The sequence below is a fragment of the Coccinella septempunctata genome, chromosome 8, assembly GCF_907165205.1.
Source record: "Coccinella septempunctata chromosome 8, icCocSept1.1, whole genome shotgun sequence".
NCBI lineage: Eukaryota > Metazoa > Arthropoda > Insecta > Coleoptera > Coccinellidae > Coccinella > Coccinella septempunctata.
Genome location: NC_058196.1, coordinates 32,786,739 through 32,800,724, shown reverse-complemented (window position 1 = coordinate 32,800,724; position 13,986 = coordinate 32,786,739). Strand labels below are relative to the sequence as shown.

General features: G+C 37.0%; 2 protein-coding genes across 3 annotated transcripts; both read left to right on the top strand.

The window, feature by feature from the left end:
* The first annotated feature begins 305 nt into the window (after positions 1 to 305).
* Positions 306 to 2,879, top strand: LOC123319151 (moesin/ezrin/radixin homolog 1-like). 2 transcript variants are annotated; one of them, XM_044906009.1, is made up of 6 exons: positions 306 to 623; positions 866 to 1,134; positions 1,349 to 1,579; positions 1,667 to 1,927; positions 2,151 to 2,517; positions 2,571 to 2,722. In XM_044906009.1, exons 1-6 carry the CDS (start codon positions 441 to 443, stop codon positions 2,619 to 2,621), a joined length of 1,362 nt encoding a protein of 453 aa, XP_044761944.1. In that variant the 5' UTR covers positions 306 to 440; the 3' UTR covers positions 2,622 to 2,722. The 2 variants fall into 2 exon arrangements, with proteins under 2 accessions (XP_044761944.1, XP_044761943.1); XM_044906008.1 differs by having other exon boundaries at positions 315 to 623; positions 2,603 to 2,879.
* Positions 2,880 to 3,581: 702 nt separating this feature from the next.
* On the top strand, positions 3,582 to 6,900 carry LOC123319175 (moesin/ezrin/radixin homolog 1-like). Its single transcript, XM_044906036.1, has 5 exons — positions 3,582 to 3,927; positions 4,952 to 5,220; positions 5,289 to 5,519; positions 5,576 to 5,836; positions 5,895 to 6,900. Exons 1-5 carry the CDS (start codon positions 3,745 to 3,747, stop codon positions 6,616 to 6,618), a joined length of 1,668 nt encoding a protein of 555 aa, XP_044761971.1. The 5' UTR covers positions 3,582 to 3,744; the 3' UTR covers positions 6,619 to 6,900.
* The last annotated feature ends 7,086 nt before the right edge of the window (positions 6,901 to 13,986 follow it).

Here is a 13,986-nt window from a genome sequence, read left to right as displayed (position 1 = left end):
GATGTAGTGACTATCGATCTGAAATTTTCTCAGTTCACCTCCTGAGAACGCTGTTGGTACAGCTGGTAGTTCTGATCTATTTGAGAGATGAACATTTGTTGGCTTTCGATATATTGATGTGGTAGTAATTATGAGTGATTCCCCCAACGCTTTAACTGCACTTAAACATCTCATCGCCATCTAATCTCTATCACTCGATAAGCTCTTAAAAGCAATCTCCGATTCACATTATTAACTCGAATTGTAACTTTATGCAATCCGAAAAAAAATTGTATAGGTCTCAATTATCGAAAAGCGATTGGCTGATTGTTCGATTATGTACCTACATATCTCGTTATCTCAGTAAATTATTCTCACAAAAAAAACATCGAAGGTATTCCACTATCCAGTAAGCATCAGAAAATTTTAGTGTAAACTGGGAGTTTTTGGTGGTCAGCTACATGAAAGTGATTCTGAAGTCTGTTTTGGCGGAGACCAATTTAGATGCTCCGCCTAAATCGCTTTTTAGCGATGTTTATTCTAGGGTTTGTGATAGTTTAGGGCTCAAGGAAACATGGTACTTTGGTCTTTGCTACCAGCCCAACAGAACTACGGATTTGGTGTGGTTGGACACGTCCAAGAAGGTAAAAGAATATGCTGCATAAAGAATACTCCCATTAGCTTGTTCATATAGTCAGAGTTCAGAGTTTGAATCATACTAAACCAAGGACCAAATTTTGCTTGCATTCGGCATAAACCAGAGTCATGCAACTTAAGAATGTTGCATCTTGCAACAAGTTTACCCATTGTTCGATTGACTGTAGCAATTCAACTAAGCTAATCTCACTGATCAGATGAGTTTGCTGACTCTACTATATGTCTTCAGGTCCTGAAGAAACTACCAACTGCAACCAAAAATTTGAGTTTCCGCATAAAGTATTATCCAGAGGACGTGGGTACTGAACTGATCGAGAACATAACCCTCCAAATTTTCTATCTGGAAATAAAGAAGGCCATTCTGTCCAACGATATCTATTGTCCTGCCGATACTGCAGCGTTGTTGGCCTCGTATTCACTTCAAGTTGAGTTTGGCGACTTTAACGAGAACAGGTACAACAGATATTTGATGGCCCATCAGGAATTTTTACCTCGCAGGTGAGTAGGTGCAATCTTTGAGTTGTTACATAATTTGTATGGGTGCTTTCTGCCAGGGAAGTCATGTATTTATGTAGAAACCTGTAGAGTAACGTTGTAGTGTTTCACTTGGGAGGATAGATGCCACTAGTAATTTGCTGATGCAGGTGCTGACTTTGGCTCAACAAATATGGTGTTAGACTTACAACAGGAAGTTGAAGAAGATTTTTTTCAGGGTTTTCAAGCTGTACGACCTGAATCCCTGTACGTGGACGGCGAGCATCACTGCCATGTGGAAAAAACTATCAGGGATGGATCCAGAAGAGGCGATGTTGGAATACCTCAAACTGGCTCAGAATTTGGATATGTTCGGGGTGTCCTATTTCAACATCTTGAACAAGAAGAAAACGAAATTGCTCATTGGGGTTACCCCCTTGGGTCTGAATATATATACGCCTGTCGATAAGTGAGTTGTTATAAGGGTTTAGGGAATGGTCATATAGAAAATTGAGAAAACTGTTCTCTTATTACATTGAACCAATATCACTTGCAGATTGACACCACAATTGTCGTTTTCTTGGTCTGAAATAAAAAAATTGAGGTTCAAGGGTAAGAAATTCCTGATCAGGTTCATGGGTAAAAAAATACCAAACTTCACGTTCTACACGACGAGTAAGATAAGAAGCAAACAAATCTACAACCTTTCTCTTGGCAATCAAGAGCTCTATATCAGACGTAGAGAACCAGATAGTCCTGAAGTGACTGTTTTGAGGGAAAGGGCCAAGGCTTTGAGGGACCTGAGACTGAGAAACAAGTAAGTGATGGGTCTTCTCTTATAGACAGCGCCAAATATGAACCATTTGGCTGTTTCCATGTTAGTATATGGAAATTGGGGAAGCGTTTTCTTTTGATACGTGGTAAAGAAAGAGTAAAGAAGAAGGTTCTTCGTTGCTCTCTCATACGATGATGCGAAATTGAAAGGACAAAACAAGAAGACCATTTTGAACTCTCAATTCTTAATATGGCTTCAATTTTAGGGAAAAACTGAAACTGGATATATCCTCCAAGGAAGATTCTTTGCGTAGGGAGGAAGAGTACCAACACCACCTGCAGAAATTACAGCAGGACCTTGAATCCACAATGCAAAGGATCCAACAAGAAATCGCGGAGAAACTGGAGGAAACAAAAAAGTTACAAAAACAGATAGAAGCGGCTAGAAAAGACGAGGAAGATTACAAAATTAAATTGAGAAAAGAAGAGCTGGATAAGCTAAGACGAAAGGCGATGTTAGAGGACGAGGCCAGGAGGGAGAAGGAAATTTCTGTGTTGTTTTCGGACCCTGATAACACCTCGACATTTCCTGAAGTTTTCAGGGTCGATGACGAACTTCAGGTTCACGTGAAGGTAGATGTCTTTGTTGAAGGGTAGATTAAAGTATAGCCTGTATGTTTTTTCAGAAGGGGAATATTTATGTGTTGTTAACTTTTAGTCCCTCCGAACAAAATTAGAAGATTCTATAAGGGAAGGAGAGCAAACGATGCTGGATAGAATACATCAGGAAAATATAAGGGAAGCGAGGAACAAGTACAAAACTCTGTCTGATATACGAGGAGAGAATTGTATCAAAAGGATCAAGTTCTTTGATAAGATGTGAATGTCCATCTTCGAAGAAATTATTATATTCTACGTATATTATGTATTGATTTATGTTAATTTCGAAAGATTTTGTTGTCTTTCTTTATGGAATAAAAGGGGTATTGATTAAATGAGATTTATTGAAAACTATGACCTCTAACAGGTAGTAAATGACTTGCACTGAAGAATTTACAAGAAAATAAGGAAGGAAAAGTGCTAAGAAGATTGAAATTTTCAAATGTGGTTAAGTTCCTTAGTTGGCTAAGTCAGCTCTGTGATTTCGGAGTTATACAGTGTGAGTCTTTGACTCGTACGAATATTTTAACAGTAGATCATTGAGGTCAAAAGAAAAACTTTTATCTCTTTGCGTTTTTCCTAACTCACACTGTAGGCAACCGATTTTTTCGATAAAATATCGATCCAGTGAGCTGCAAACTCCTGATATGAAGTATGGTACAAAATTTCGTAGAAAATAAAGAAATACTTGTCGAACTTTTTGTTTCATCTCGGAAACTTTTCACCAGATGACGTTAAAATTCTGCATGACCCTCGGAGAGATTGTTTTAGACAAATAAATTCGTCGTCCAGCTGGATATTCTGTGTCTCAGAACAAGCTTGAAAAAGCCTATCCCTCATGTCAGTACTATCACCTATTAAATTTCGCACAGAATACAAAATAATCCCCATTTAATAATTCCCGATAAATTTCATCAAAACCGACGCTCCTGATTGCTTATCTCTGCCAACGTCTCCGTTATTGTAATCGAAGACAGAGGATTACATGATTGTTCTACACATACTCCTTTATCTCTACATAAATTATTTATAAAATGTCGGTAATGGACGAAGCACCTATACCGCATTTGTTTTTCCTTATCACGACTCAAAATTTATCGTTACTATCAATAATACCCTTCAAGGTTCCCTCGAAAACGGATTCCTATTAGTTGTTTGGAGTCTAAGTTCAAAAACGCGTCTTTTTTTTTCGATTTCACGATGAAAGTGATAGTGAAATCGGTTTTGGCCGAGACGGAGTTAGAAGCTCCCCCAAAATCACTGTTCAGGGATATTTTCTTGATGATCTGTAGGAGTTTGGGACTGCAGGAGACGTGGTTTTTCGGTTTGTGCTACCGACCCAGGCAGTCGACCGATTTGGTGTGGTTGGACACGTCCAAAAAGGTATGTAAGTAAAATCAACGTAGTCCTCATCATTGTTCAGAAACCAGGAAAGAAACTGTTTGATTTGGCTATCAGAATGATTCATACCGAGGAATTTCTATGAGAAAGTTGGGGCCAAAGTTCATTCGAGAATTGTATACAGGGTGTGAATGAAAAGTTGGTGATTCATTGTCACAAACACCTGCTCGGATACAGCTTCCTTAAGAGCAATTTTTTCTTGGAAACCAGGAATACTAAAGAGACCCACACTATTTTTCTTACCTTTAAATTTTTTGACAACTATTCATTTACACCATGTATAGTTTCCATCCAAAACCCTGGAATTCTTCCAGTGGTTGATGTAGGTCAATATTTGTTTATTTGAAGATTGAGTCAGATAAGAAGATCAAACACCAAACGGTGATCTCATTTTGTGTACCTACTGCGAGAACATTTGCAAGCATTTGTTATGTATCAGTTACCTAATCAAGTGAAATGCCATGAGAGCTGTGAAAAATCAGATTTTCAAGGAAATTGGTAGAATCAGAAAGGGTCTTTGTAAGGAAAAACTCTTTGTTGTCTTTAACAATAGTTGACAGTTGAACTGATTAAAAAATTCCACAATTACGTTCCTCAAATTTACCTATTCCAAATTTTCACGAAATTTCTTGACTCAATGATTCAATTCTTGTTCAGTTTTGTGAGAGGTAGTCCAAAGAAACCTACATAACTCATCTCACAATTGTTTCTCTTCCAATTCAGACTAATTGGACACTATTCAAATAGATATTCATTCAAGTATTATCTGTTGTGAAAGGAAATTTGCTGCGGTTGGATTTATAGGCATAAAAATAGTTTTACCTCGAGATATTCATGAAACAGTCGATTTTTCCTGTTTGGGACGATGTCGTACAGGAAAAACAGGGAAAGATTATTTAAAATTCTTTCTTGAACCTTCCAAAACTCTTCTTTTCACATCATACTCACATTACATCGAAACATGCCATCACTCCTCTAATCCCATACCATCTTACCTCAATTCAAGGCCCTCAAAGACCTACCAGAAGCAGCCAGAGACCTGAATTTTCGAATAAAATACTACCCAGAAGACGTGGCTAGCGAACTGATCGAGAACATCACCATCCAGGTCTTCTACACAGAAGTTAAAGCTGCCATCCTGTCCAGCGAAATCTTCTGTCCAGCGGACACGGCAGCTTTGCTGGCATCCTACTCCTTGCAGGTCAAGTTCGGCGACTACGATGATCAGAAGCACGATGAAGAATTCGTGGTCAAGCAGACCTTGCTGCCGAAGAGGTAGGTACAGAGTTCAAAAAGTTCTTCAAATCCGCAACTTCCATATTTTAGTTGTCTTATTTCTGCAGGGTTATAAAACAGCATGATCTCGACGCTATGACGTGGACAGAAAGTCTGACAAGTATGTGGAAAAAATTGGCAGGAATGGACTCTGAAGACGCCATGTTGGAGTACTTGAAACTGGCTCAAAACCTAGATATGTACGGGGTATTCTACTTCGACATCCTAAACAAAAAACGGACCAAACTGTTGCTAGGTGTCAACGCCCTAGGGTTGGACATATTTGTGCCCGAAGATCAGTGAGTAAACTCAAGGCAAAACAACGAGAAGAGTTTTAAAACCTCTTCAATTCTAGGTTGAATCCTCAGGTATCCTTCCCATGGTCAGAAATAAAACATCTAACCTTCAGGGACACAAAATTCATAATCAAACCTGTAGACAAAAAGGCACCAACTTTCACATTCTTCACGACCAGTGGAAAGAGCAGCAAGCAAATCTTGAACTTGGGAGTTGGAAATCACCAGCTTTACGTGAGAAGAAGAAAGCCAGACACTCCAGAAGTTGCTAAGATGAGGGAGAAGGCTAATGCTGTCAGAGAACTGAGGGAAAATCACAAGTGAGTAGGCACCGATTGACTTGAATTCTATAATCGTTGTTCTTTCTTCATAATCCAGGGACAAACTCAACATAGAAAGAACTGCAAGGGAAGAAGCTCTTCGTAGAGAAATGGAGTACCAGAAGCAGCTAAAAAAAATGCAAGATGAACTGGAACAAAGCAGGAAGACTCTCGTGGAGGCCAATCAAATAATTCGGCAACTACAGGATCAGCTACACGAGCTACAGGAGGCCAAACAAGAGCTAGAAATCGAACAAAGAGAACTCAAATCCATGATCGAACGATTGCAAGAAGCCAAAAACATGGAAGCTGAGGAAAAATCCAAACTCGAGTGGGAAATAATGGAAAAACAGAAGATGGTGCAGAAGATACAGGACGAAGTGGCTGCTAAGGACGAAGAGACCAAGAGGTTACAGGAGCAAATAGAGCTCGCGCGAAGGAAGGAGGAGGAATACAGGATTCAACAGCAGAAAGCTGAAGAAGAAAGGTTGCTGGAGAAGGCTAGGTTGGAGGAGGAAGCTAAGAGACGAGCAGAACTCGAGGCTGTACCAGATAATGCCAATACTGAACTTCCGGAAGTTGTAAAAGTGAACGAAAATCTTCAGGAGCAACTCAAGTCGCTACAAAGTAAACTAGAGGAGTCGTTCAAGAAGGAAGAAGAAACATCTTTTGATAAAATACACAGAATTAACGTTATGGAAGGAAGGGATAAATATAAGACTTTGGCTGATATCAGAAGGGGAAATACTGTGAGACGTATAGAAATGTTCGAGAATATGTGAAGAAATTAATATATATTCAAAATTTACTCATCTAGTCGATATACATAATAACTTATTTATAATAGATATACGTTTAAAATATTTTATTACAAATTATTTGACAATAATTGAAAAATGAACTCAAGTTACCCTAAAAGAGATTGTTTGGTTTCAGATTTTTAATCTTGTTTTCGATAAAGATGTATTTATGTATTATACAACAGTGTATTATGATTCTGATCATCATAGCGACAGTATTGAATGAATGTAATCGTTTATATCTAAATAAATTTTTTCACATTTCATAGTTCTATTCTTGGTGATGTCTATTTGGAGGAATTTCTTTAGGTTCAGACTTTTGCGATGACAATAATCCACTCTCTACGAACAAATGAACGATATTTAGATGAAAAAGTGATAGTAAGATGAGATAAATCCACCTCTAAATGAAGATTTGAATGAAAAGCATTGAGTACATATTAGAATGAAAAACTTTTTGAGGTACTGGTGTTGCCATCTGTTGAATGATCTTGTTTTTCTATGACCCAAATTCACCATTATTCCATATCACTAGAGCATACTGAAAGTACATATAAAAGGTAAAACTTTTTGAGGTAGTGACCGAATAAAGTTGGTCAATCAATTCAAAGCCAAGTCTGCGGTTTCAATATGATTAAGCCAATAAAATGAACAAATCAAGTGCATATCCTTGTAACTAATTCGATTAAAATGTGGATACAAATTGTATAGCTTCGTTGTGGTCAAATGTTTTGATAAAAGCACAATTACTTTTATATACTGTTAGGATTTCATTATTGGTACCCACATTTTGTTCTGGAGTTTTCAGATAATTTAAATTATAATCATATTCATGAGAAATTGCTTGCTCCTAGGATGTACGGAATCTAAGTCGACGGAATATGAAACGAAATGATGACTCAAGATCATTTTTTCCCGTTTGAATATCTGATCGAGCTTTGAATGATCAAAACTTTCGCGAAATGTCATTCCAAATCATTCTATTGTTTGCCTAGGTGCAGCTGTCACCAAATATTGACCTTATTCGACTGTTTGTGCATTAGTATTCGATATTGACAAGACTCACGTTTCTAGTTCCTCGGTTTAAATATTCATCACCAATAAAGTTCCGAATTCCTGATCTATAAATAGTTGCATTTTAATTGAAATTAGAGAGTTGACCTGCGGTTTGGTAAACGTGGAAAATTTCTACGAAAATTTCCGATCAAGATACTTCAGAACTACAAAAACTATCCTAAATCGGTATTTTTGAAGTTTGGCCTTTTCTAAGAGAAGATATAACTAGTTGAAATGAATTGTTTTTCCGAAAATCACCAATATTTGAAAATGAGTTGAAAACTCACCAATAAAATGTCTCTCATGACAAATTTCTACAAAGTAATCACAACTTTTAGAGAAACAATTTCAAAGACAATACAGAACAACTGAACCATTGTAAACCATGACTGTTCAGTCATCTGTTTTCCCGCCAGGGGCGTCTCCTACCAGAACCGTACTTAAAATTTTATGGAATCGCATTTTACTTGAGTGGATGACAACTCTGTCATTTTTAATGTTTTATTTAGGCGATTTTTGGTGAAATTATAAATTTTGATCATCAAAGAATAAGAATCACCTTTAAATACACATTGTTTACATGTTACATCTAAGGTAAAGTGACATAGGTTATGCCTGAAGACATATAGGTCTATTTTCGTTATAGATTCTTGAAGTCATAGAATAAAATGTCATGTACCCATGTTTGTCAGATGACAAACTCGAATAGTTGAATTATCTATCTATACTCCAATTTGTATCAAAATATCATTTAATTTCGGCACCATTAGCTGAATTTCCTTCCTTGCTCGAATCAGGCACAATATTTGAGACCGGATAGCAGATCCAGTCGGTTTTTTTTCGGTAAAACGATTAATAATTCAAATACAATGAGGATGATTAGTTCGGAAAACGGCAATCAATCTAGGTTGTGATGAATCCTCAATGTTCATAATGAGAGGTTGGCAAAAAGTTGATCCGTTAACTTTCAAAATAGCTACTCACATCCGAACGGTAATTATTATCGGCGAATAAAATGGAGGCAGCTCAACATCTGATATTTTGGACATTGCGGATTGCATCAGGGACGGATTAGGGTGCATTTTTTTTCGATTAACGACGTAGGAAGTTATGAAAAATAGCCTGAAACGTTCAGAAAGAAATGTTCATTTCAGTGACATTTGACTCGACATTCTTCTGTGGTTTGTGAATCGAAATGGTCAAAAAATTGATCATTATGGGTTCAGAGAACCTAAATCAGTCGTTGTAGCAAGTGAAAACACAAAACCCAGATGAATGAATGGAGAAAGAATCACGAATATTTCTAAATATTGCGATGACTGTTCAACCTCATTCACAGGCGGTATCAAACAGAATTCTAATGAGCTGAACATGTTCAACATTGGTCATCATTCAAGACTGCTGCAGGTGCCAAAGCTATAGAGCAAGAAGAGCTGTAGAGATATTTCCTAACATCGTTCATAGAAATGAGGATTCATTCATAAATTCGACGAACATGATATCTTTGACAGATGCTGCCAAAGATAAATAAATCTGTTGAACTTTCATTCAGGAGACTTTGATTTGAATCTCAACCCAGTTGATAAACAAGATTTGATCGATTTTGGACGTTTAAGTTGTACAATTATACTTGTGATCTTTCAATGAGCAAAATATTGCTTCCACTAGGATATATTATTATTTCAGAGGCATCTCTTGGTTTTCATCCTAACATCGCTACTATAGGAAGTGCCGTTATGATGTCAAGAGCTCATAATGGTGCTAATGGTGCATTTTTATCGCCTCTTGTCTATACAGTTCGTGTTAACCATTCAAAAGGAGTCATTTGGGGTATTAATAGACTGAAGATGATTCCAATTGTTCGAAAAGTGCCAACTATCCTTCAATTTATTCCTATTTTAGGAGTTCGTATCTTTGATGTGAAACAAATGTTGAGTAGAATATTTCACAAGGATGGTTGGCAATTTAAGGAAATTTGATTCTCTACAAGTTCGTTTGTCTACAACGACAAAAACATACATTTTCCAGAAATAGCTACAAATTGATGATATAAAACTCATTGAAAAAGTTTAGTGCATCAGAATTTGAGTTAGGAAAAGCTCTCTTAACGAAAAAACTTCTAAACTCAAAAGACTGAATCACAAATAACATATTGATATATGTCAAACGAAATAAAATAACTTATCATAAGCAGAATGAGCTTATCAGCAATAAATAACAACAAGAACCTACTGTTAAAGTATTCGTACGAGTCAAAGACACCTCTGTAAGATAATCATCAATGATTTGTCCAAGTGACGTCATGCCATCACAGAAATAAATTGCCTACATCTAACCCCACCATTTGGAACTTCGACTACATTTTCCAAGAGGAAATACCACGAGTTCCGGCCAGAAATATGGCTCCGGAACAGAATAGACCCAACCACGCTCTCAAACAACCTTGATGACCCAGTTGACGCGTGTCAAACAGATGTCCGGAGAATTGGTCCATCCTCCATAAAAAATGAAGTTGACGGCAAACGGAAACCGGCCACCACCGGCTCGTCGTTCGACTGTTACATCCAAAGAAGTTTACATAATCAATTTTTTTAATGAGCGTATTCCCAAACACGAAAGTGGAACGTGGATCTGTGCCTATTTATCGGAACTAATAATTCATTTTCGCCATAAGTTGTCCGGTATATCTTGGGGGTATCGCTTTATTCCGTAGCCGGCATCGCTGGACCAGAATTGGTTACACACAACAGTTTTTTTTGGTCATACGGTGAGCTACTAAGAACCAATACTAAGTCGAGGAGTTCCTCAGTTAGGTACTGTAGATACTTTTCATTCATTTAATTCGAAAAACTCTTCTTTTTTATATTCTCTGATCTTGACAGGCGACAATACCCTTCTGAACCTTCTGTGGCCTTCTTATTATTTTAGTATGTCTATTCTATTCTATATTCTATGTTCATCGAATAATTCTTCTTCAGATGAATGATTAGGCGATTGTTGCTTGAAAAGACTGAGATAGAGTCCTAAATGTAGCAAATGATCGTCATAGGAAGTCGCCTCAATTCATCGGATGAAACTTGACGAAGTCCGTATACTACAGAGTGCGGACGGCGACTTAGTAGGTCAGTAAGGCCTCTGGACACTGAAGATTACCGACAGCAGCCACCGAAGAATGTCGACTGACCTTGACTGACGGTAATATACTTTTGGTTCTAAGAAAATGTTGGTATGTCCAGTGACGGATATTGCACCAAATTGTTTACTTTCTAATTGAATATTTTTCACCACGCTGATCACTTAGTCGATTGTTTCAATCATTCACCTTTTTTCTATAAATGGGAATGAATTAGACATAGATGGAGCCTGTGTTTGAATACTTACCTACATGTATTTGATCTTATAAGAAATTCCGATAATTTTTGGGTTCATCAAACAACTCGAGAAAGCTGGATATGTCAGTGGGCCACCAAAATTTGTTTATCTTATTCATTAGACAATCCACTCAATCGTCGGAACATCAGAAGGTAAATCATAATATATGTTCGATGAATTGGACACTCCTTTTCCCATTTATATTTGAACAAGGCATTCTTTCATCAGCGACTCTAGCAAAGAAGAAAAGTGAGAACGATATTGGTCCATATATTCCATAGAATATTCTAATGATTTTGCATTCAGTGACAGTCGAGTTGGAATATTGGAAAATGTCATTTGGAGTGTGGAAATCCAAACAAAATAAGTTGGCCTTCTTACCATATACTTCCTAAGGCTATAATGTGCTGCGAAGAGGCGTAACTCATACTTACTAAGATCCAAATACATTTTGGTTTCTTTCTGTCTTTTTTTTTATGATCTTTTTGAAATTAAAATTATGCATAAGATCCACAAACGAGCTATCTATTGCTGAAGCAACAAATCCATCAGAATCCAGACGCTGACACAGCATCGAATCAAGAAAACGTCTTGGTGTAACTAATATTGTTTCATCCGTGAATGAATTATGAATCTCGATACCCTCATAATCCATACAGATAAATTAAATATCAGATTCGTTAATTTCAATTTATAAACCATACAACTCGACGTTTTATACTTTCAGTAAAATTCAAATTTGACAGCCTCTACGCTGGATATTCAAATATATGGGATTATTATACGTTATGGTCGTCTTAAGTAAATGACTCATACTGATGAGGAAGATGCCTATTGGAGGCTTCGATCTAATACCAATTTATCAAGAATGGCCTGGATTCTATCAGGAGAAAAGTATGATAGTGCCGGCATATTTTAATGGCGAAGCTGAATATGATACGTCCAGACAGTGTGTCCACAGTGTAAGCCAGATGGTTAATTGTGGGTTAAAGACAAATTATCCGTTATGTCTGCGATATTACTTTCGAATTGCTAATAAAGAAATGGTTTATCTACAATTTATCTACAGTCGGTTTGGGAATCAGCAAAGAGGAATAGTTTGGAGGTGAATCTATGTTCAATTTTTGATACTTTCAGAACTTAATGTTTCGATGAGGTTTTTACTTCTTCGACTTCAACCTCTTGAAGACCAAAGCTATGTGTGACTTATTATCTCAAACGTTTCATATGTTTACCAATTTCATTTCTGGAATAAGAAAAAAGCTGTCTAAGAATCCTTAAATTGTTTCTCGAATCTGCACCTCTAGCTACTCATCGAACGTTCTAAGTCTGACTGCCGAAAACGCATGAGCTGGGCTAGAATTTTGCCCGCAGCATCAGGTCAGTGAAAAGCTGAATGGTTTTAGAGCAACGATTCTGAAGATTCCGAACCTCATTCATAACTAACTTGAATTTTGATACCCTGATAATCCACAGAGTTTGCGCGTTTTTCATCGAATTTCGTATAGTCAAAAAGGCATAAATCTAAACTGAAACAACAAAGGCAAATTGAACAGCGGACAACGCGTGAGAGTGAAATTATTCTCTCGTGTTTTATCTCGCATCTTGTGCCATCTCATGAGAAGATCGGCGTCAAACTGGTAGCTTACGAAAGATGAAACAGGATTTCCATCGATTTATGTGTACCAGTTAGAGGCATCTCAGATGTAGAATTTTATTATCTTCGAAAATGTAGTGTTATTGAATTGCTAATGTCAGTTCCTAGCCGGAGTATATTTTCCTAAAGATGGAACAGTGCCGGATCTTGGTATCTCACGCCCCAAAAAGAATCTCTCGTTGTATATTGATTGTCACAAGTGAAATAGAAAAGAAGGGGACTTCTATGTGAATCGAAGATTTTACAGTAGAAGCTAGGAAATGCCCTCATTATCTATAATACTGAAAATCGACTATATTTGGGCCTGTGTTTGCCACATTTGACAATGAGATGGCGCTGGAAACGTACTGTCGATACAGAAAACTGTTTAATGACAGTTTTCTGTGTTATAATTGAAGGACGCGAAATTCTAATTCTATTCCTTGTATTGAATTTCAATATCGACTTTGTTGAGACCAGAAAACAAACAACAAAGAGAAACAAACAAAAGTTTACAGCAGGTTCGATAAAACTTTGACTGTCCAATCAAAAATTTGACAGTCACTGGATTCCTAAAATTTTCGAAGGAGTAGCAATTGAGAATCATCAAATGGACGTGTAATGGTCATAATTTTCCCTAAATGGGCCTAGATAAACAAAAGACAGTACGAGAATCGAAACATACAACACTTCTTCGATCAGAATGGACATCTGAAATCTTACAAAATTTCTGCAAATCAGTATTTTGACCAGTCTTAGGGACCTAGTAACACAGATGGCACTCACATCAGTTAAGGCGCTTCGTTTTCCATCTTTCTACTCTATATCTAATCTTTGATGTGAATATTCAAATGGTTCTGAAGCCTCTGCTATCTAGATTTGATAAGAAGTAAGGACTATTTGATTTGTTGAGTCTTGAGACATCTGTAAGTATATAATACATACTGAGTGACGTAAAAGAGAAGAAATTCAATGACGTTATACCTATAAAATAAAAAAAAGATGGTGAAATGGTTGAAATCTACAACTGATGTAACGTATTCAAACTTAAGCCAAAGGAGATAACGAACATTAACTCTCCTCAAGCTGGTGCATATTATGATATTATACTGATCTCTTGTATTTTCCATGCAAATACCTGGATTTGGTATGCCTTCAATCAGTTTGTATAAACTTCAATTATGTTCGTCACATATTTCCCGAAGAGATTCGACATTGTGATCAAATACGTAATAACAGAAACTTTCACGTAGAACGGGCAACATAGCGTTGATTTAAAACCCAAA